General features: G+C 43.8%; 1 protein-coding gene across 1 annotated transcript in view; it reads right to left on the bottom strand.

Annotated features, from left to right (window-relative positions):
• Positions 1 to 24,635, bottom strand: part of LOC126335651 (Down syndrome cell adhesion molecule-like protein Dscam2) — a 176,618-nt gene that overhangs the window by 37,478 nt on the left and 114,505 nt on the right. Inside the window, exons 9-10 of the mRNA XM_049999107.1 lie at positions 17,794 to 17,899; positions 15,609 to 15,766 (exon numbers count right to left, since the gene is read on the bottom strand). Coding sequence (XP_049855064.1) covers positions 15,609 to 15,766; positions 17,794 to 17,899 — 264 coding nt within the window. The remainder of the gene's footprint in view (positions 1 to 15,608; positions 15,767 to 17,793; positions 17,900 to 24,635) is intronic.

Below are 24,635 nucleotides of genomic sequence, written 5' to 3'. Positions count from 1 at the left end.
CGTCCAGTGTTTGTATTTTCATGGCGTACACTGCATTTTTGGCAGTACCCCAAATATAGAAGTTTAAAGAGGCTAAATCCGGTGATCAGTGTATAATCCACAGCTTTTCTTCTTCGTCCCATCCTGCTGCATGCAGTATTCTTCACTGTCAAAAAATGTTGTTAAGACGTGGTATTATCACGTCCAGCATTTCCAGATAAGAGTCACCTGTGAATGTCTTCGAAGAAGTAGCGCCCATTAACATTCCAGACTGGTACCTTTCTTCAGTTACGTAAGACTTTTGACTAGCCCAGTACACGAAATTTCGGAGGTTAAAATTTCATTTAAGTATAAATGTCGCTTCTGCCTATCAAAGAATCAGATTTTGGAAATTTTCATATTCTTCACGCATTTTCATGAACCACTCACATAACTCAATATTCCTATTGGGATCATCCATGTTCAGAACAAGGATTCCATCTTCGCAACATTCTGTGACACTGGTTTTGCTGATCCCAGTTACACGAGAGCATTGGCTCACAGACTGCTTAGGAGATTGTGCGTACACCTGAATCACTTAAACACTTTCGTTGTTTGTTAAACATATCTTCCTTTTGCTACGTTGCTTCCTCACACACTTTTCCATCTATTCCAGACTTGCCTCTGATTCTTGTACTTGCTAACCTTCTAGGTGGTAATGTTTCAAATTCAACTCACCCACATAGCCTGTTTTCCAGTTACGCTTTAGCACACGCTTCCGTTCTTCAAACGATAATATGTTTGTTATTTCCACTGCTGCAGGAAATTGTTGATTTTTTCACTGCCTTCTGAATAATTATACACAAAAATTATTTCCATCTACTTTACTTACAAGGGAAACTTCTCTCGTATTTAGTTGTAAGATGGCGCAGTGGATAGCCTGTCAGAAACTGAACACTGATAAAGCATGAAAACAGGAAGAAGCGAAATCGAAATACTGAAAGGTCCAAGCTTAAGACAAGCAACGTGGAGCAAACTTTAACAGTGACGGCGTCTTTCTTGTATGTTCACGTTGTTGGACTATGACCGGGGAGATCCGTGTTCAACTCTGTCTCCTGCCTCATTTTATTTTCGCAAAATTATGAAGGGTCTGTCCGGTCATGGACGTGTTTCTTCCGTGTTTTCAAATTTGTGTCTAAGTCGTGATGTAACTTTCATTCGCAACAGCGAGGTATAAGGAAGGGACCTCCGGGCATACGAACCTCCTACTTGTTCCACACAAGTACCAATGTTATGACTCTCGCGTTTCGTATTGGGTGTTTTGACTCTCGAAATCGTTTGTTGTAACATAGTTCACAACCGTTTACTTGTTCTTTTCGTTTCTGTGAGAATTCTACGCTTCATCTCTCCTGCTCTTACTATTCATCACATTAACTTGCGATGGTACTATATTCTTACCACATAACTCATATCTTGTAACCAGTGTATGGTAAGACAGTTGTCAAGACTATACAGGGAACACAGACACGTCAATGAGCGGACGGAAAGTTCATAACTTTGTGAAAAAAGTAGGTCACTAGGGGCAGTTAAACACAGATCTCCCGCTTTTTAGTCTAACACTGTGGCCACACAATCACGACGCCGTGATTCTTGCAATTTGCAATTCGCTCGATGTTGCACATCTTGAACTTGAATCGTTCACTATTTCATTTTACTTTTCTTTTCACAGTTCAGTACCCCTTCTTCTTGTTTTCCACTTTACCACTAAATCTGAAGGGGGTGCGTTGGGGAGTTTCCTTACTTAGATTAAATTTCGAATTTATTGATTATTTTGGGTTTTCTTGTAAAAGGAGTGTAATTGTAGCTATGAAAGGAACCAGAAATAGGGAAATCCACTGTCATAACCGACGCTGAAAAAGGGCAGACTGTTCTGAGCCCGTGCCTGGGAACGAGAATCTTGAAAACGGTGAAACCGGTTTCCGTTTTCGCTTGCTACTGGCGTCAGCATCTGTGGAAAGTGGTTGAAGTAAGCTGAAACCACGAGTAGGAGCGTGGAGGTCGGAGGCTTACCCGACGTGTAAATGAGAATAGGCGGCGTTCTGTGGCATATCTGCGAACAGAGTGCGGTTCTGATGTAGGCTAAAGCTTTTCAAAGCACACCGTACGCAGCAGTTTATTAACACGGGGCTGCTCTGGAGACAATCCATACATACGTTTTCCCCTACGACATCGTTAATTACATTTGCAGTGGGTACGGAATCCTCGATACTGGAGAGCGGATCAATGGAAACGTGTCGCCTTGACGGATGAATCGCCTTTTTTATTACAACAGTTCGATGATCGTGCACAATATGGCGTCGTCCAGAGGAAAGTTTGCTAAAAACGTGCACCGTGCGGTGGACGCGGATCGATGCAACATTATTATTCTGTTGGGGACATTCAAGTGGGCTTTCATTGGATGTGTGGGTGTAAATGACGGCTGTCGATTAGGTGAACATTACTGCGGGCCAACTGTATTCCTCCACGCTTGGCGTCATCCCCCATGGCGATGTCTTCTTCCAGCTGGTCAACTACCTGTGCCACGAGGCCAGTATTGTGCTACATCGCTTTAAAGGACATCAAAGTGAATTCACGTTTACGTGTTTCCCACCAGATTCACCTGATCTGAAAGGTATGCATAAAACTCTTAATTTACGTTATTCGTGTGATCTGTGTGTAGATATGAGGTGTCATGAACCTCAGGAAACCAAATGAAGCCTTGTCCAATCTACGTTGCTCAGAAGTGATGTAATACCGCAAAGGTGGACCAGCAAGTTCTTAAGCATTTGGTCATAATGCTTCTGTATGTCCTCTGAACTGTTTTAGTCACGTCTGTGTAGACTTATATACACTGTGTCGACAAAAACTATGAGATAGCGATATGAACATACCCAGATGGCCATAGTATGGCATAGACAGGATACAAATGGGGAGAGCATTAATGGAGCTGTAATTTGTGCTCACATGATTCATGTGAAAAGATTTCCGATTTGGTTATGGCTGCACAACGGCAATTAACAGAATTTGAATGTGGAGTGGTAGCTGGAGTTAGACGGATGGGGTATTCCATTTCAGGATTCGTTAAGGAATAAATATCCCGAGATCCACAGTATCAGGAGTGTGCCAAGAGTAATATCTCTCATCACGGACAGCGTGGTGGCCGACGGCCTTCTCTTAACGACCGAGAGCAGCGGCGTTTGCGTAGAGTTTTATGTGCTAACAGCCTAGCAACACTGCTTGAAATAACGGCCAAAATCATGTGGGACGTACGAAGAACATATTGGTTCGGACAGTGCGGCGAAATTTGGCGTTAATGGACTATGGTAACAGATGATCGACTCGAATGCTTTTGTTAATATAACATCGCCAACAACGCATCTCCTGGGCTCGTGACCGTACCGGCCGGACCCTAAATGGCTGGCCGGCGCTTTGTGCAGGTGACACAGTTTTTCAACGAGCACCAGTATGTGTGTAGGTGCGCGGCAGCCATCACATCGCAGCATTAGGAGAATTACGCAGGCATAGGCCGCGTGTGGCGCGGTTGCGTTAGCCAACTCATCGAGAACCTTTTAATAAACATGCCGCCGCATAACCGACTGATTCAGCAGCGGTCTGCACTATTTAAGGGCATCAGAGGTGGGCGTCGGCAGTCGGTTCGACCGACTGGGCGTTCGGTCGCTGCCACGCCGTCGTCATCAGTGACGCTGTCCCCGAGGGCCGGCTGGCGGAGGGCGTAGCCTGCTGCTGCACCGGCGACTCCCGGCGTCGTCACGAGCCGCCGTGTCTGCTAGCTGGGCCGCGCCTCGTGCCACTAACCTCCTACCACCTGCGCAACCACTGACCGAGCGCGGCGTGGCATTCCCCGGACTGCGTGCATCAGCTCGCCTCCACCATGACCTGAGTGGTGGGCTGAGCTACTGGAAAATATATTGGGAACCGACAATAAAGAGGAAGATTGCTAAAAACAGTCACCTTCTTCTAACGAGCCATGCCTTACAACCCCGACCACATCACCCACTCTGGCCATCCCATTACGGTAAAGCCATTGGCAGAAGGGAGGTGACTTCTTACTCTTAGACGACTGGAAAACGGTGTCCTGATCGGATGAGCCCCGATTTCAGTTGGTAAGACTGATGATAGGGTTCGAGTATCGTAGACTCCAAGAAGCCATGGACCCGACTTGCCAACAAGGTACTGTGCAAGCTGGTGATGGCTCCATATTGGTATGGGCTGGGCCGTTTGCTTATTTTCGATTACTTGGAGAGAATGTGCAGCCATTGATGGACTTCATGTTCCCAAATGACGATGGAATTTTTGTAGATGACTATGCGCCATGTCACAGGGTGACAATTGTTCACGATTGGTTTGAAGAACATTCTGGACAGTTTGAGTTAATGATTTTGCCACCCAGATCGCACGACATGATTTCCATCGAACATTTAATGGACATAATTGAGAGACCACTTCATGCACAAAACCTGTGCCGTCAATACTTTCGCAATTAAGGACGGCTATAGAGGATGCATGACTCAATATTTCTGCAGGGTACTTCCAAAGACATCTTGAGTCCACGCTACGTCCAGTTACTGCACTACGCCAGGGCAAAAGGAGATTCGACACGATACTAGGAGGTCTTCCATGACTGTCACCCTAGTATATAACGGGCTTTGTTCTTGAGTAATAATGTTCGTATGCGACTAAGTTTCATTCCTCGGTATGAGAAATATTAAAGAGTTGTAACTTTGCTAGACCTAATATTGTGTTGCGTAGGAGGTTAGTATTGTATCCACATGCAGCAGTATTAATCGATAATACTGTGAGTGCGCTAGCAGAGAGTAGCTGTTTTTGGCCAGTAATCGAAGGAATGATGTGTGTGCACCAGCCAATATGTAGGCTCTTTTCGATGTATAGCGCGGAGTGGGAACTAAAAGCATAGAAGTATTGAAGAACTTCTCGAAATGAAATATCTCAGCAGTGTTATGAACGCTACAACGTTGAATCAGTTGTGAGGAACGTTTATTAAGCGCAACGAAGGTGGAGAAAATTACGTTTTCTTTGCGAATTACATTCGTTCGACACTGCCGACTACGGTTAGCCATAGTGTACTAGCAAAAAATGCTTACTCTACGGTGCTTTGACATAAGTGATCATTTTAGGAGGACAGTTACGGTTGCAGCTCCTACTACAGCATTCACTGTTAGAATACGGGCTAGTGGCCACCACCGACGGATGACAAAGACCCCGTTTGCGACAGGTAAGTGTTCTCTGATTGTTAGAAAATTCTACTCTCCTAAATGTGTTTGAGTAAAAGACGTGCATAATAAATATAATGAACACGTAGTTCTGTGACTAAAATTACATCTACGGATTTTCGTTATTGTTACTTATCTCATATAATTTTGATCCAGACATTTATAGACACTTTTAGTAACTTCAGAAGAGCAAGCTAAAATCAAATTGGCAGTAAATGTTTCCATTCCTGTGCTATTTACATGTGTTACAGTTTCATCTGCAGAGATACAAAGCTTTCACTTTTCCTCAGCTTTTTCTAAGTATAAATGTGTATTTGTAACGTTTGTGTGTTTGTTAGTCCCTGATTCTTTTACGCAAATTTCAAGCCAAGTTATGTGGTATTTTGTTCAAGGCGTCGGCAAAATATGCGCTTCGTATAGGAGCTGCAATTGAACGAGTTAGTCTCGCAGATCTGGATGGAGTAAACGGATTTTGATCGGTGAAATTTTTAGACCGCGAGAGCTGTAACAGGATCTGCGTACATCTTAGAACTCGTAATACTGCAGTATTCTTATGCCCAAGAGCAATGATATCAGTCCAAGTGGGTGTAGTATGCAGTGAATTCTGAGTACAGTCTTTTTTTTATTTATCCAGTGATTCTGTAGAACGGACTTCAGGAATATTTCGGTGGTAGTGCATCAAGTTTCCTCCCCATTTCAACGTTCATCGTCAGATACCGCTTTAATTTAAAAGATAGTTTTTATTATAAAATTTTTTGCATGTACACAGTAATTTCTGGTAGAAGAGGGAGGATGCGACCTCGATGAGTTATATTTATCTTCAACATACTTAAAATTCAAGGAAATTTCTATTATTAAACAGACAGAGTATGAATTTGACCTTCCTTTTATCCGCTAGCAACAGATATATTCATAAAGGCCTCTGAAGCACCTGCAGTTTGTTCCGCTAATTTACACCCACCATACCGGTTCAGATACGTAGACGATACGTTGGTTGTATGGCGTCATCGTGAAACGGACCTACACAGGTTTGAAGAATATTTAAATAAAATGCACGGGAAGAGAAACCAGCTTTCGGTACAATATTGGCATTGCTACTGTTTATTTCGGAGAGTAGCTCGGATATCATGCTACAGACACTTCGACAATTTACTAATATGAGATGTAGCATATTTAAATCCTTTGGAATGAACTGTTTAGGCGAACTAACAATTTTTACACTTGGTACACTTACATCAGTGTCAAGAACTTCTAATTTTTCAGGCGAACAGTTTGTCTCCCATGGGGAGGAACCTAATCTTAAAAAAACCCATGTGCACGCCACAAGTACTGTGCCACCCTTGTAGCTGCTTCCTGTGTGTTTAGTGCACCCCTGATCTATCGAGGGGGTTCCTACAACCTTCCACCCAATAGCGTAGATCGAGGAATCTACAACCACATAGTCGACGAATCCTCTGGTTTAGATTCTTCACTCGATTCTAAACCAGAGGACTCCAGTCCACCCTGGGTATGATACTGCAAATCGTCGGCTTGGCTTCCACTCCTTGAGAGATGGAGGCCGCCTTCGCCAATGTAGTCAGCCGTCGAAAATTCCTCGGAACCCCGACGACTGGCATCGTTGGTGCCGACACGTGCAACAATCTGCAGCTGGCTGCACCCCGCACCCTCGATAGCCGCTGGAAGAGCCTCTTCCACATCCCGGACAAGGCCCCCTGGCAAGCACACCGAGTGAACGTTGGACTTCTTCCCCGTCCTAGCTGCTATGTGCCTGATGGGCTCCATGACCCGTCTAACACTGGTGCTTCCAATCACTAACAAAACCCCTGCCCCCCTAGTGCCTGTCCGGACATTGCTGAAGGAGCGGTCACTATCTAGGCAGAAGGTTCATTCAGATCTGCCTTAGCGCCCCCCCCCCCCCCTCACCCCCAGCGTCAGATAGCACACTATTAGCAATGTGCAAGGGATTTGGCAGAGCTTGCGTCGTCCCCCACGCAGCTTTCGCCTTGAGGCTCGAGACCTCAACATAGTTCGCCACTCACACTGAGGTGAGAGTGGGCTGGCCGGCTCAGTCTTACAGTGACATCCGCCCCCCTCTCTGCATGTTTAGAACAGCAAAGGCTATCCCAGGCACCCCATCCCCACCGCATCACAAAGTTGCACTCTGGAGCCTGTTGACTGTGGCCAACAAAGCTTCCAGCCACCTTTGGACTATGGCCAACCCCTTGCACATCCGCACACAACAGACGCAATCCCTATCCACTTAGCTAATAACTGATTTACTATAAGAAACTTAAAGAAACTACGGCCACACAAGGTTAACAGCTATACTCTAGTTGGCCGAAAGGACACTCAACAATGAAAAACAATAAAAATGTATGGTAAAAGCTAGATCTTATGCTTACTTTCCTGCTGGGGGGCTATCTAGTGAATACTAATAAATAAGACAATAACCTGTAGTAAACTGCTTGGGGGTATTTAGTGAATATTACAACCGATTTAAACAGTACCCTACGGTAAGCTACACCGATTGATTATCCTTCGTATTTATAATACAAACTACGTATACACTAAAATGACCCAATAAAACTATAAAAACTGCTATCTTAAATGTACCGTGTATAAATGACAGTAATAGAAGTAAATACTGAGTATTGTACACTGACAGATGCAGGTACACAACAAAACCTTTAGCACAGTGTGTCTAAGGTGTTTAGCCTGACTGGGTTGCCTCCAAACACGTCTGCGACGATTGTCTGGTTGAAGGCATTTGCGACACTCATCGGTGAAGAGAACGTGACGCCAATCCTGAGCGGTCCATTCGGCTTGTTGTTGGGCCTATCTGTACCGCGCTGCATGATGTCGTGGTTGCCAAGATGGACCTCGCCATGGGCGTTGGGAGTGAAGGTGCGCATCATGCAGCCTATTGCGAACAGATGGAGTGGCTACATGAAAAGCATTATTCAACATTGTGGCGTTGCTATCAGGATTCCTCCCAGCCATAATCCGTAGGTGGCGGTCATCCACTGCAGTCGTAACCCTTGGGCGGCTTGAGCGAGTCTCTGTATCTCCTCCATGTACGAACAACATCGCTTTCGTTCTCGCCGAAACGCCTGGGCACTTTCCTTGTTAAGAGCCCATCCTGGCACAAAGCTACAATGCGGACGCGATCGAACCGCAGTATTGACAGTATAGGCATGGTTGAACTACAGACAAGACGAGTCGTGTATCTCCTTCTTGGTGTAATGACTGGAACTGATCGGCTGTCGGACCCCCTCCGTCTAAAAGGTGCGGCTCATGCATGGTAGTTTAAATCTCTGGACGGGTTTAGTGACATCTCTGAACAGTCAAAGGGACTGTGTCTGTGATGCAATATCCACAGTCAGTGTCTATCTTGAGGAGTTCTGGGAAGCGGGGTAATGTAAAATTTTTTGGTGTGTGTACATCGGAGAGATAGCAAGACGCATACGATAACATGAGCGCTACATTCGTGTGGGGCAGCATGGTAATTCTGCAGTCGCAGAACACCGACACAGCTGTGGCAAGGAAATAAAATTTAACGAAACCCGCCTAAGGCCAGGCAGGTGGGTTTGACTAAACGCAAGGCTAGAGAAGCTATAGAAATAATAAAACATCCTGACAACATCAACAGAGAGGATGGGTACTTGCCCCATCCTGGCTGCCAACCCTCCAACAGCCTGCACCTATAACAGGTGACGCGAGCGCTACCGGAAAGTAACTGCCGCCGTGTGTCTTGCGTCCAGCAGGAGGAAAACAGGAGCCCATGCCTCATTCGCCGATGAGTACTGTACTTGCACGATACTTTTATGTCAGGAGGGATCCTAATTTGCTACACCCTCAGTCCGAAGATGATTCGATGCAGCTCTCCATGATACTGTCTTGCATCTTCATGTTGGAATAACTACTACAGCCGACACCCAATTCAACATACTTATTGTAGTCGATCCTTGGCCTCTACAACTTTTGCATCCCTCACTAGTTATATCCAATACCAAGTTAACTATTCCTTGATAGTTTCCTGTTAATACAGTTGACCTGGTTTTCGACACCTACTGAGCATGTCTTCATCAGAACGAAATTTTGAGAAACCGTAAAATTACATTTCGGCAAAACAATGGTCAGAATTTAGAGTAGCTACGCTCAAGTCGAAAATAAAATAAAATACGTTCCTGTTTGGTCACGGATGCCTGTCTAGGAATAACATATGACGAGAGTCGGATGTTATTCCGAGCTGACTATTCCCATATGTTATTCCAAAAAGCTGCAAAGTATTTTATTTCAGCCCGCATCTCGTGGTCGTGCGGTAGCGTTCTCGCTTCCCGCGCCCGGGTTCCCGGGTTCGATTCCCGGCGGGGTCAGGGATTTTCTCTGCCTCGTGGTGGCTGGGTGTAGTGTGTTGTCCTTAGATTAGTTAGGTTTAAGTAGTTCTAAGTTCTAGGGGACTGATGTCCATAGATGTTAAGTCCCATAGTACTCTGAGCCATTTGAACCTTTTTTTATTTTATTTCAGATTTGAGCATAGCTGCTCTAAATTCTGATCGTTGCTTTCTCGCAAGGTAATTTTACAGGTTTTCAAAATTTCATTCTGATGGAGGCACCCTTAGTAGATATTGAAACGTAGGACAATTCTACCAAACAGTTATTTGCAACCGGTTGGTTGTATAATTGCTATGATTGAAAATTCTACATGGCTGCTGAGAAACAGCGTTGTTTAAAATTGTATTCTTTAATGCAGTACAACATGTCCTATTAACCTATTCCATGTTCAATGAAGATCTTGCATTCCTGACTCGATCCAATATCTCCTCATCGGGTACAGTATCTAGACCTACCCATCCTATCTTCTGCATTAGTCTGTAATACCGCATTTCGAAAACTGCTAAATTCTTCTTGCCTGCATTATCGTCCAAGTTTCACGTCTATATAAGGCTACACGCCGGCAGAAGTGGCCGTGCGGTTCTAGGCGCAGCAGTCTGGAACCGCGAGACCACTACGGTCGCAGATTCGAATCCTGCCTCGGGCATGGATGTGTGTGATGTCCTTACGTTAGTTAGATTTAAGTAGTTCTAAGTTCTAGGCGACTGATAACCTCAGAAGTTAAGTCGCATAGTGCTCAGCGCCATTTGAACCAAGGCTACACTTTAGTCAAACTCTGACAGAAAAGTCTTTCTAACATTTAAATTCGTATTCGATATATCTCTCTATCCAGTAAGGCTTTTGTTGACATTGCTTTACATACTTATCTGTAACGGAACAGTATGAGACATTCATGCAAAGTAGCAAATAGTTTTAAAGAGCCTACTCGATGTGTTACAAATTCTAAGGATACAGCTCTTTGTTGCAAAGAGGCGAGCTATGGAATTAACAGGGGCTTGTACCCCGCTTTGCGTCTGTGAACGTGCTTGTGGTGTGAATTAATTTCTGATGCGCTGCAGGCTCAAATGGCTCTGAGCACTATGGGACTTAACATCTATGGTCATCAGTCCCCTAGAACTTAGAACTACTTAAACCTAACTAACCTAAGTACATCACATAACACCCAGCCATCACGAGGCAGAGAAAATCACTGACCCTGCCGGGAATCGAACCGGGGAACCCGGGCGCGGGAAGCGAGAACGCTACCGCACGACCACGAGCTGCAGACTTTAGACTTATTGTTATTTGTTTTGTTTTCTTAAAATTTTGCAAAATTTATTTTTAAATTTATTTTTCAAGCTTAAACATTGCGGCCTTCTGTCTTTAAAAGATTACGGTAATATATTTTAAAAATTTGAAGTTTAATTATGGCGCTCACTCATTGGTATTGCAATTTGGGTATGTTGATTTTTTTTAAATTATTTTATTGCTATCTAAATTGGATTTTTATCTCGTTGATTTGTTAAGATTTCCTGTTGGAGTCCTTCAGCCAGAAAAGAGTTGCATTCGGTAAAGATCCGGCGATGTACCGCTTAGGTTGTAAAGGTTATTAAATTACAACAGACGACAATTAGAAGGAGAAACTGACCTCATCCTTTAGCCGTTTCCACAACCCTATTACCTGTTCTGCCCAGCAGGTTTAATGGGCGTCTCACCGTTTGCAGCTAAGAGTTGTGTGGGATCCTGCTATCACGAGGTTGAAGAGGGACATCGAATGCGAAGTCAACGTATGCTCACATACAGGGTGTTAGAAAAAGGTACGGCCAAACTTTCAGGAAACATTCCTCACACACAAATAAAGAAAAGAAGTTATGTGGACATGTGTCTGGAAACGCTTAATTTCCATGTTAGAACTCATTTTAGTTTCGTCAGTATGTACTGTACTTCCTCGATTCACCGCCATGATTTCATATGGGATACTCTACCTGTGCTGCTAGAACATGTGCCTTTACAAGTACGATACAACATGTGGTTCATGCACGATGGAGCACCTGCACATTTCAGTCGAAGTGTTCGTACACTTCTCAACAACAGATTCGGTGACCGATGGATTGGCAGAGGCGGACCAATTCCATGGCCTCCACGCTCTCCTGACCTCAACCCTCTTGACTTTCATTTATGGGGGCATTTGAAAGCTCTTGTCTACGCAACCCCGGTACCAAATGTAGAGACTCTTCGTGCTCGTATTGTGGACGGCTGTGATACAATACGCCACTCTCCAGGGCTGCATCAGCGCACCAGGGATTCCATGCGATGGAGGGTGGATGCATGTATCCTCGCTAACGGAGGACATTTTGAAAATTTCCTGTAACAAAGTGTTTGAAGTCACGCTGATACGTTCTGTTGCTGTGTGTTTTCATTCCATGATTAATGTGATTTGAAGAGAAGTAATAAAATGCGCTCTAACATGGAAAGTAAGCGTTTCTGGACATATGTCCACATAACATATTTTCTTTCTTCGTGTGTCAGGAATGTTTCCTGAAAGTTTGGCCGTACCTTTTTGTAACACCCTGTATAGTTTACGTACATCCATCTCTGTGTCTGGTGGCCTGCAGGACTAGGTCGTTCACTTTTGTAAGAAAATAAAACACTTACAGCCGTCCTTAAGACGTCATTTATTGTGTAGCTACACAATAGTTGACATCGTAAGGATGGCTGTAAGTGTGTCATATTCTTACAATATGCTCATATATGCTGATACTGAAGGCACCAGTGACTTCACAGCATATATATGGACGTACCAGCTGACCATCTGCAGTTATTCCGTTTAACAATTGCTTTGGTGTACTAGGTCGAATGCTTGTGTTATTTTCCAAAATAACACGGTGTATTCAGCCAAAATATTGTACTCTACCAGCAAGATCTCAGTTTCATTGTTGCGAATACTGGGTCGCATTGAAGGATGACTATGGCGACGACGAACAAGTACCTTGCTCACAGCTTGAATTTAATGAAAAGCTTACGACAAACATCCATATATACTTGCATGTCTATATGAACAGACATTAACGACGATTGAGACCCGTCCGAAATTAATTCGAAATAAATTAGCTGACTCCTAGTATCTTGGCTTCAGCTGTGTTAAGCCGGCCGGTGTGGCCGAGCGGTTCTAGGCGCTACAGTCTGGAAACGCGCGACCGCTACGGTCGCAGGTACGAATCCTGCCTCTGGCATGGATGTGTGTGGTGTCCTTGGGTTAGTTAAGTTTAAGTATTTTTAAGTTCTAGGGGACTGATGACCTTAGACGTTAAGTCCTATTGTGCTCAGAGCCATTTGAACTATTTGAAAGCTGTGTTAGGTATGAATATACTACCTCTTAATCTTCATTAGCGTCTGTTCATCGAGACATGCAAATAAATATTAAGGGTGATCAAAAACATTCCGTTTGAAGGCGTTGCTGCAACGTAGCGCGACTGCTATCCGGGTGTATAAACACCGACATGTAAGCAAGGGACTGGTGTGGCTTTCGTATCTTTCCCACCTGCGCGAGATAAATACGAAAACGAAAACTATGGCGACGTTATAACGAAAAGCACCCAAACAGGACCAACGTGCTGTTTCCTTGGTTCGAGAAGCACAAACAGCGGTTGACATTCATTGGAGAATGAAAAATGTGTATGGGAACCATGTCTGTCGGAAAACAGCTTTGTGAAACTGTGCGATAAGAGATGCTGCTGCTTTGTGATAATTCACGTCCCAGTATGACAGATGTAATGCAGAAATTACACTAATTCAAGTGGGAGACATTGGAGCACCCGCCATAAATTCCTCATCTCTCTCCAAGCGATTACCACGCCTTCAGTTCCTTAAGAAAAAAAAAGGGTTTGAGGGGTCGACGATTCCTATCGGACGAGGATGTGTAACAGGCAGTTGCGGACTTCTTCACGCAAGAGGCCACGATATTTCACCAAACGGGTATCGTCAACCTGGTCTGTCGCTAGAATGATTGCCACGGTGCTCATTGCGATTTTGTGTGATTGGCATGCCTATTCTGCACTGAAGGGCCTTCTAATGGATCGTCACTACGTTACATGTCGAGGCGCGCACAAGATGACGAGCATGAAGCGATGAATGTATGGGACTATTGTATAGGGTGAGCCATGATAAAAATTGCTGTTTTGAAGAGCGCGCCGCAGCCCGTAGTGTGAAGCAGTCGCCCTCCGTTTCTACGGTGGCGCCGCTGTGGCAATCGCTGTTTTGGTGTGTCCCTCTGGTGGGAAAGGGAAAAGGTTGCCTGTTCACGTGCATTTAGGCAGTTAGTGTCTGTCCGTCGTTCGGAGTGCTACTATGTCTGTCGTTCGGATCAACCTTAAAAGCCCGCAAAAATGAGAGTCTTTCCACTCCGCCAGTAAGAGAACTCAGCGAGTGGTCACCCGGTCGGGGCTTAGTTCGTGCATCTGAGTCTGCGCGTTAGGCCGCCAGTCTGCTCGAGTTTACTCAGGAAATGGACATTGGCGGTTGGATCGATCGGTTGGTCGGTCGCTCACTGAGACACAAGATGACTTGTCCGCCTTGAGCGTCGGCGTATGTGCGGTCGCCACGTGAGTCCAGTGGGCCGCGGCGTACAGCAAGGGGTAGTGACTTCGCGATTTAGGGGGTGTTGCGCCAGGTCTTCTCGAGACATCGCAGTTTATTGGAAGTTTGTGATTGGTGATATCTTGTTTGATTTACTCTTGTTAAATTCTACTCGTTTTCTTCGCGAGGTCACCAGCCGTTTTGCTTTGGGGTCCTCCCACCATTCTTCTCCGTTTGCCCCCCCCCCCCCCTGGGGAAGGTGGTTGTTTATAAATTGGGTGGTCCGTTTTTCCCTTATGGAGTAGGGGCGGGTTAGAGCAACCTGCGGATCGGGAAGTTCGGTAATCTCCCTATCAATATACCGCACTTTAGTAGCTGCCTCTGTTATCTTTATCGGATTTGGTGTGTTAACGAATTTATTGCTTGGAGTGTAACGGACTAATACTTGAAACTTTGATATTATTGCCTATGATCTTGAGAGGCGGTATCTGTGTACTGTAGAGCATCTTAAATATTGTTTGGCCATTCTTGTAGAATCTTATATAAGATTGCATTTCATGATTTTTTTTTAAATGATCATTTTAGTATATAAAGTTGCCCACTTTTCTTAGTAGTTAAAATTAAGTTGCACCTCCGGTGGCAAGGTTAATATTTTAATTGTTAGTGTTTTGTACCATTTCCATCCGTTCTACAGGAGGGGGCGGATTGCATAGTTTGTGTGCTTGTGTAAACTGTTAAAACTCTTAATTTAAAGTTATCTGGTGTGTTGCAGATCTGCACCAGTGTAGTCTTTTAGAGGCTGTTGTGAGCGGTCGTAACTACGGCAGTATCCTAAGGGAGCGGCATGGTTCTCTGCCTGAAAGCTCAAATAGTCAAATTTGTTTCTTTCTGCCTCTGAATAAATTGTAACTTTGATATTTAGAGGGTGCTTTCTGATTATAATTTTAAATATGTTTCCTTAAAAAAATGCTTTTAGGCACTAGTAAAATGAATAAAATTTCTATTTGTTAAAAGGAATTTGGTTACGATTTCATCAGTTACTCTCTGGAACTACTCCCATGCTTACATAGTGTGATTAAATGTGGTAATGTTCTTGATGAAATACTAGTACATAAAATAAATTCTTAAGAATATTCTTTGAAAATAAATCACGGTTCATAGGGAAGTAGACTGTGTGACACGTGGAAGTTTGCGTAGGCCTGGAGGCTAGAAGGAGACAGTCGAAGTGGTTAAAGCGACCACTCGCGATAAGGGGGAAATTCCAGATTAAGTTCCCGTGCGGCACAGATTTTCATATTTCACTAATAGGTGACCTAACACAGCTGATACCAAAATATTCGCGTTCAACGAATTTATTTCAAATTCCCCGCGTGTCCAGGTGTTGCACTTTGCAGGCCATGTGGGACTGACCTGCAGTGTGTGCTGCTGTGAGGTGGCGAGGGCGTTCCCGTCGCGCCGCCATGACACGGAGGGCAGCGGGGAGCCAGCGGCCTCGCACTCTGCAGACCACGCCGAACCTGGCGTCAGCGTCGCCGCGCCGAACGTCTTCACCAGCACTGGCGCCGCATCTGCACAGGTAGAAGGCAGCTCAGGGTCACAGGCTGGACGGACTGCCTTGAATAAGCACTCACTACCGCTCTATATAGTGGCGTCTATGCCCGTAACAAAATCCCTAAAATGTTTCAGTGTTCCTCTCATAATTTCTTTCTTCGTCCCAATGTGTGTTGGATGACTGGTTTGATGTAGCCTACCATGATTTCCCCTCCTGTTCCAGCCCCTTGTCATTGGTCAAATTTAGTAAAATCTTCTAGGTTTTCAAGCCGCGTCACTTCGAATAAAACACTCGAACTTTTGACAGCTCTCGCGGCCATCGTGAACAGGTGTCAAAATCACTGAGTGCCGTGGCTGGCACGATGTTTCGCTTGCAGTAACTCTTTCTACATCTACGTCTACATACATACTCCGCAATCCACCATACGGTGAGTGGCGGAGGGTACCTCGTAACACAACTATCATCTTCTCTCCCTGTTCCACTCCCAAACAGAACGAGGGGAAAATCACTGCCTATATGCCTCTGTACGAGCCCTAATATCTCTTACCTTATCTTTGTGGTCTTTCCGCGAAATTTAACTTGGCAGCATTAAAATTGTACTGTAGTCAGCCTCTAAATTTCCTCAGTAGCGATTCACGAAAAGAACGCCTCCTTTCCTCTAGAGACTCCCACCCGAGTTCCTGAATTATTTCCGTAACACTCGCGTGGTGATCAATCCTACCAGTAACAAATCTAGCTGCCCGCATCTGAATTGTTTCTATGTCCACCCTCAATCCGACCTGATAGGGATCCCAAACGCTCGAGCAGTACTCAAGAATAGTTCGTATTAGTGTCTTATAAGCGGTCTCCTTTACAGATGAACCATATCTTCCCAAAATTCTACCAATGAACCGAAAACGACCATCCGCCTTCCCCACAACTCCCTTACATGATTGTCCCACTTCATATCGCTCTGCAATGTTACGCCCAAACATTTAATCGACGTGACTGTGTCAAGCTCTACACTAGTAATGGAGTATTCAAACATTACAGGATTCTTTTTCCTATTCATCTGCATTAATTTACATTTATCTATATTTAGAGTTACCCCCCTTCTTTACATCAATCACAAATCCTGTTCAAGTCATCTTGTATCCTCCTACAGTCACTCAACGACGACACCTTCCCGTACACCACAGCATCATCAGCAAACAGCCGCACATTGCTATCAACCCTATCCAAAAGTTCATTTATGTAGACAGCAAACAACAGCGAACCTACCGCACAACAGCAGCGGACCTATTCCTTCGCTTAACAACGAGTTACAATCCACGGTGAGCATTGTCAGTAAATTTTCATATCCCTTTACATATTAAATTAGCCGTTCATCATCCTTACATACTATCTCTACCTCTTCATCTTCTTCTTGAGACGTTGGCATATGCACCTGAACGAATGTTGTTGGATTTTGTTTGCTGTCGATTCTGAGAACAACCTATCACCAAACTGTCCACAGTAACTAATTTCTGCCCTATTTTTCCATTCACAACGAATCTTATTCCTCTTATACCATTTTCTACTACTGTCCTTTTTACGTAATGTTTATTTAACCAGAAATCCCTGTCTTCTTTCTGTTTCATTTCACTGACTCCTAACTATAGAATGACCATTAGCATTTCCCGTTTCATATTTTTCTATCTTTCCTACCACATTAAAACTTCTAACATTCCACGCTCTGACTTGCAGAATGTTATAGTTTCGTCAGTTATTCCACCTTTTTCCTATAGGTGACTCCGCTTTGATAGTTTCTAACTTCAGGGGCAACAGTGTAGCCTGCAAGTATGTCGTTGGTAGCACGATGCAGATTCTCTATAGCGGAAGACGGTGGCCATCAGTGATAACGACTTTTAATTAAAATTAATGCAGTGGCTGGGATCGAATTCTGGACCCAGGACGTTTTAAATATAGGTAAAGACGCTAACCCGAGACAGCGGTTACCAGTAAGACTAACACTGACAAGGAAACCACTATGTCACATATACCAATGGTTTGCAGAAGACTTACCTCCCAATGAGATCTGTGCTGTTCCTTGAGCAGTCTCGTCATTGTTGGAGACCACACACTGGTACATCCCTGCATCATGCTGCTCCACGCGTTCGATGCGCAATGTCTGAAAAGTGAAGCAGAGAACAATGAATTTAAAGAAAAATGGCATTTTAGAGTGAGCGCGCAATCTCAAGTTAAGCAGCGTGTTCGATCAGTATACCACATGACAATATAAGTTTCTGTCACAGGAGTCGAAACTCTGACAAGAACTACGCATTCATGCTGAGTGTCAGATATTTTTATCGATTATGAAAACAGACGTATGTATAGTGGAACAATGTCAAAGAGGATTTTTTTGGAGATATCTATTCCAAGAACCTAAATGGGGTGACGATAATCACGACTCCAAAGAGTACCGCACCACAGTCGATAAGATGGACTACACTTCCCTGGAATTCTCCCCATAAACAAAGCAATTTGTCTTCCCTGTTGTCGCTGTGGTCCTCAGTCCGAAGCCTGGTTTGATGCAGCTCGCCATGCTACTAAGCTCTCCCTGCTACTGTCTTGTGCAAGCCTCTTCATCTCTGAATGACTGCTGTAGCCCACATCGATTTGTACCACCTTACTTCGACAACAATCCATTGACTCTCTTTTGTGTTTCTTGATGCCCTTTCTTTCAACTGTTCTTCTAAGTCCTTTGCTGTCTCTGACATAATTACAATGTTGTTGGCAAACCTCTAAGTTTTTATTGTTTCTCCCTGAACTTTAATTCCTACTCAATTTTTTTTTAATATTTTGGTTTTCCTTACTGCCGGCTCAATATACAGATCAATATCGTTGGGAGTAGGGCACAGCACTGTATCACTCTCATCTCGGCCAATGTCTCTCTTTCAAGCGTCCTGATTCTTATAACTGCTGTCTGCCGTCTGTACAAGTTGTCACTATACTTTAGCTCCCTTTTTACCCTTGCTGTCTTCAGGACGTCAAAAAGTAAATTCGAGTCAATAAGTCTATTCGAGTCAACACTGTCAAAAACTTACTCAAGTCTGGAAAAATTGTTAACTAAGTTCGCCTTTCCATAAGCTGTCTTCTAAGAAAGGACATAGGGTCAGTATTGCCGCGCAGGCTCCTATGTTTGTCCTTCCCGACAACGGACACCACAAGCTCGTTTCGTATCACGTCGCTTTGCAACGTTACGCCTACATATTTAATCGACGTCACCATGCAGCACACAGCTATCACTGATCTCGAACATATCATAGCAATCACTTTCCACTGCGGTAGCAGCCTACCCCTAAAAGGCACAATAATTAGCAGTTGTCAACATGAGGACGCAGAAGGCAATGGAAACCACAACATTAAAGACACATCATGTATACCTACGCGATATGTAGGCTGTAACTGAAAAAGTATCTTGATGATGTTTTCATTAGCAAAGGATTCTGAACTAGCGCACACACGAAGTTTTTCGGGTGGGACTGCCAAGGGGGAGGTGATCATGAGGAAATGATGGAATAACCAACGACAGGATGACATTCTAGGAGTTGGAGCGTGGTATGGTTGGTTGTTTAATTTGGAGGAGGGGACCAAACAGCAATATCATCGGTCCCATCGAATTAGGTAAGGGTGAGGAAGGAAGTGGACTGTACATTTTCAAAGAAACCATCCTGGCATTTGCCAGAAGCGATTTAGGGGAATCACGATAAAACCTAAATCAAGATGGCCGGACGTGGGTTGTGAACCGACGTCCTCCCCAGTGCGAGGCCAGTGTGCTAACCACTGAGCTACCTCGCTCGATAGCGTGGAATGTCAGAAGTCTGTGTGTTACAGGGAAGCTAGAAAATAAGAAAAGGGAAATGCAAATCATCAATCTAGGAACCGTGGAGTTTACTAAAGTGAATTGTAAAAAAGGTAAGATTTTGTGGTCACGCAAATATAGGATTATTTCAACAGCAGCAGCGCCGGACATAACTTATGTGGAATTCGTTATGAACAGGAAAGTACTGAGTTACTGTGAACGTTTCAGTGATAGAAGTATGTTCGTCAGAATCGACAGCAAACCAACGTCAACAGTAGTGGTTCAGTTATACATGCCGAGATGAAGAAGTAGAAAGAGTATATGAGGAAATTGAACGGGTAATTGAGTGTGTAAAGGGAGATGAAAATCCAATAATCATGGGGGGATTCAAACACGGTAGTAGGGGAGGGGACATAAGACGAGTTGTAGGAGGACATCGGTTAGCTAGTAGCAAAGAGAGAATTTTGTAATAATGAAGAGTAGACGAATTTAAGAGAAACGCACAGAAGAACCACTGTCTACATCTACATGGTTACTCTGCAATTCACACTTGAGTGCCTGGCAGTGGGTTCATCGAACCATGTTCATACTAATTCTCTACCATTCCACTCTCGAATGGAGCGTGGGAAAAAGAAACACCTAAATCTTTCCGTTCGAGCTCTGATTTCTCTTATTTTATTATGATGATCATTTCTCCCTACGTAGGTGGGTGTCAACAATATATTTACGCATTCGGAAGAGAAAGCTGGTGACTGAAATTTCGTAAATAGGTCTCGCCGTAAAGAAAACCACAAACAAAGGTGGTTTTCTTTACGCCCTCCCAACTCTCACCGCTATTGCGCGATAATACGAAACGAGCTGCCCTTCTTTGCACTTTTTCGATGTCCTCCATCAACCCTACCTGGTAAAGATCCCTTACCGCGCAGCAATATTCCAACAGAGGACGGACAAGTGTAACGTAGGCTGTCTCTGTAGTGGGTTTGTCGCATCTTCTAAGTGTTCTGCCAACAAAGCGCAGTCTTTGTTTCACCTTCCCCAAAATATTAACTTTATGGCCTTTCCAATCTAAGTTGCTCGTAATTATAATTCTTAGGTATTTAGTCGAATACCCAAAATTTATCCGATTTGTTTTAGTACCCATGTGGATGACCTCGCACTTTTCTTTGTTTAGTGCTAATTTCCACTTTTCGCACCATATAGAAATTCTCTCTAGATCATTTTGTAATTGGAATTGATCGTCTGATGATTTTACTAGACGGTAAATTACAGCGCCAGCTGCAAAAAATCTAAGGGGGATACTCAGATTATCACCTAGATCTTTTATATAAATCAGGAATAGCAGGCGGCCTATGACAATACTTGGCGGAACGCCAGATATCAATTGTGTTCTACTCGATGATTTACCGTCTATCACTACGAACTGTGACCTCTCTGAGAAGAAACGACGAATCCAGTCACACAACTGAGACGATACTGCATATGGAAGTAATTTGATTAAGAGTCGCTTGTGAGGAATGGTATCAAAAGCCTTCTGGAAATCAAGGAATATGGAAACGATCTGAGATCCCTTGTCGACAGCACTCATTACATCATTGGAATAAAGAGCTAGCTGTGTTGCACAAGAACGATATTTTCTGGATCCGTGTTGGCTATGTATCAATAAATCATTTTCTTCAAGGTGATCCATAATGTTCGAGTACAGTATATGCTCCAAAATCCTACTGCAAATTGAGGTGAGTGATATGGGTCTGTAATTTAATGGGTTACTCTTAACTCCTATTTCCCTTCTTGAAAATTAGTGTGACCTGTGCTACTTTCCAGTCTTTAGGTAAAGACCTTTCGTCAAGTGAGCGGTTGTATATGATTGCTAAGAAAGGCGCTATTGTGTCTGCATACTCTGAGAGAAACCTGATTGGTATACCGTCTGGACCGGAAGACTTGCCTTTCTTAAGTGATTTGAGATGTTTCGCAACACCTAAGATATCTAGTTTTATGTCACTCATGCCAACAGCTGTTCTGGTTTCGAATTCTGGAATATTTTCTTTGTCTTCTTTCGTGAAGGAATTACGGAAAACTGTATTTATTAACTCCGCTTTAGTGGCACCATCATCGGTAACATTCAAATCGCTATCGCGCAGTGACGGTATTGACTGTTTTTTGCCACTGGTGTACTTTACATACGACCAGAATCTCTTTGGGTTTTCTACCATATTTTGAGACAATATTTCATTGCGGAAACTATTAAAAGCATCTCACACTGACGTCCGCACTAAATTTCGAGCTTCCGTGAGAGCCAGTCTTGGGGATTTTGCGTTCTTCTGAATTTGGCATGCTTTTTTCGTTGCTTCTGCAACATTGTTATGATGTGTTTTGTGTACCATAGTGGATCAGTCCCGTCTCTTATTAACTTATGCAGTATGAACCTATGTACAGTATTGATATCGATACTGTATCTTTGAATTTGAGCCATATCTGGTCTACACTTACATAATAAGCTTGGAAGGAATGTAGACACACCCTCAGGAAGGCATCAAGCGAATTTTTATCTGCTGTCTAAATAGATATTTTTGCGTTTATTTTTAGTGGTTTTGGTTCATATGGTTTTGAGCCTCGATACAATGATCTTGTGTTCACTAATCCCTCTATCCGTCATGACGCTCTATATTAGATCAGGATTATTTGTGGATAAGAGGTCAAGTGTGTTTTCGCAACCATTTACAATTCGTGTGGGCTCATGAACTAATTGTGTGGTTAGGAAGGGGGATGCTAGAGTACTGAGGAAAGATGAGGTGCGTTTGAAATTTTCTGAGGCTAAAGCTAGTGCGGTAATGTGTATCACAGTAGGTAGTTCAATTGAAGAGGAATAGACTACTCCAAAATGGACAATCACAGAAGTTGGATAGACAAACATAGAGCATAGAGAGGGCATTTGTGGCCAAAAGACTTCTACTAGTATCAACCGCAGGCCTTAATTTGAGGAGGAAATTTCTGAGAATGTACTGTTGGATCACAGCATTGGAATTTAGTGTATCATGGATTATGAGAAAACCGGAAAAGAATGTAGTAAAGCGTTCTAAGCGTTTAAATGTTGTGCTGTTGAAGGATGTTGCAAATTAGGTGGACTGATTAGGAATGAATTCCCCATAGAATCAGCAAAGACTTGAACATATGGAAAATACTGATAAGGACAGGACGATGGGACGAGTGTTAAGACATCAGGGAATAATTTTTATGGTACTAGATGAAACTGTGGAGGATAAAACTGAGAGAGGTTAGAATACATCGAACAAATAACTGAAGACGAAGCGACCACGTGTTACTGTGAGACGAAGAGATTGGCATAGGAAAGGACTTAGTGGCGTGTTGACTAGTGACTGAGAAAGAAAAATATTAATATCGTAAATTATTTTTTGTACAGAATATGTTAGGGATATCTATCAGTTAATGGATATAATAATGCCATTATTAGTACGCAGTAATCTTCGAGTTTTGACCGAGCTAGGTGGCACAGTGGTTAGCGCACTGGACTCGCTTTCGGGAGGTCGACGGTTCAAACCCACGTCCGGCCATATATATATATATATATATATATATATATATATATATATATATATATATATATGGTGGTCAGAAAATGTGTGAAATGCTTGTAGGGATGCTACAGGGCAGGTTGTACTGAGACATAAATGTTAAGAAAGAAATTCGATGCGTTGCTCTGTTTCCGAGTTATTTAGCATAGAATTTAGCCAATCGGGGCGTCGCGCGCTCGCATTCAAGCGGCCTGCTAGGGGCGGTGTTGCACAACGAGTGCTTTGTCTCGTTAGCTGGAACTTGAATTTACGCGCTGGACGATCTGATTGGCTAACTTCAATGCTAAATAACTCGGAAGCGGCGCAACGTATCGCACTTTTCCCTTAACATTTATGTTTCAGTACAATCTGTCCTACAACATAACGACAAGCGTTTCAGACATTTTTTGATCACCCTATATATATACAGGGTGTTACAAAAAGGTACGGCCAAACTTTCAGGAAACATTCCTCACATGCGGAGTTGGGAGATACCCATTTGATGTATAGATTAGCACGGGGTAATAGCCGTGTCGCGGTACGTTTGTATCGAGAGAGATTTCCAGAACGAAGGTGTCTCGACAGGAAGACGTTCGAAGCAACTGACCGGCGTCTTAGGGAGCACGGAACATTCCAGCCTATGACTCGCGACTGGGGAAGACCTAGAACGACGAGGAGACCTGTAATGGACGAGGCGATTCTTCGTGCAGTTGACGATAACCCTAATGTCAGCGTCAGAGAAGTTGCTGCTGTACAAGGTAACACTGAAGACGTCGCTGTATGGAGAGTGCTACGGGAGAACCAGTTGTTTCCGTACTATGTACAGGGTGTGCAGGCACTATCAGCAGCTAACTGGCCTCCACGGGTACACTTCTGCGAATGGTTCATCCAACAATGTTCCAATCCTCATTTCAGTGCAAATGTTCTTTTTACGAATGAGACTTCATTCCAACGTGATCAAACTCTAAATTTTCAGAATCAACATGTGTGGGCTGACGAAAACCCGCACGCAATTGTGCAATCACGTCATCAACAAAGATTTTCTGAGAACATTTGGGCAGGCATTGTTGGTGATGTCTTGATTGGGCCCCACGTTCTTCCACCTACGTTCAATGGAGCACGTTATCATGATTTAATACGGGATACTCTACCTTTGCTGCTTGGACATGTGCCTTTACAAGTACGACACAACATGTGGTTCATGCACGATGGAGCTCCTGCACATTTGAGTCGAAGTGTTGGTACGCTTCTTAACAACAGATTCGGTGACCGACGGATTGGTAGAGGCGGACTAATTCCATGGCCTCCGCGCTCCCCTGACCTCAACGCTCTTGACTTTCATTTATGGGGGCATTTGGAAGCTGTTGTCTACGCAACCCCGGTACCAAATGTAGAGACTCTTCGTGCTCGTATTGTCAACGTCTGTGATACAATACGTCATTCTCCACGGCTGCGTCAGCGCATCAGGGATTCCATGCAAGTATCCTCGCTAA

The sequence above is a fragment of the Schistocerca gregaria genome, chromosome 2 (genome assembly GCF_023897955.1).
Source record: "Schistocerca gregaria isolate iqSchGreg1 chromosome 2, iqSchGreg1.2, whole genome shotgun sequence".
Lineage (NCBI taxonomy): Eukaryota > Metazoa > Arthropoda > Insecta > Orthoptera > Acrididae > Schistocerca > Schistocerca gregaria.
This window is presented reverse-complemented; position numbering and strand designations above follow the sequence as displayed.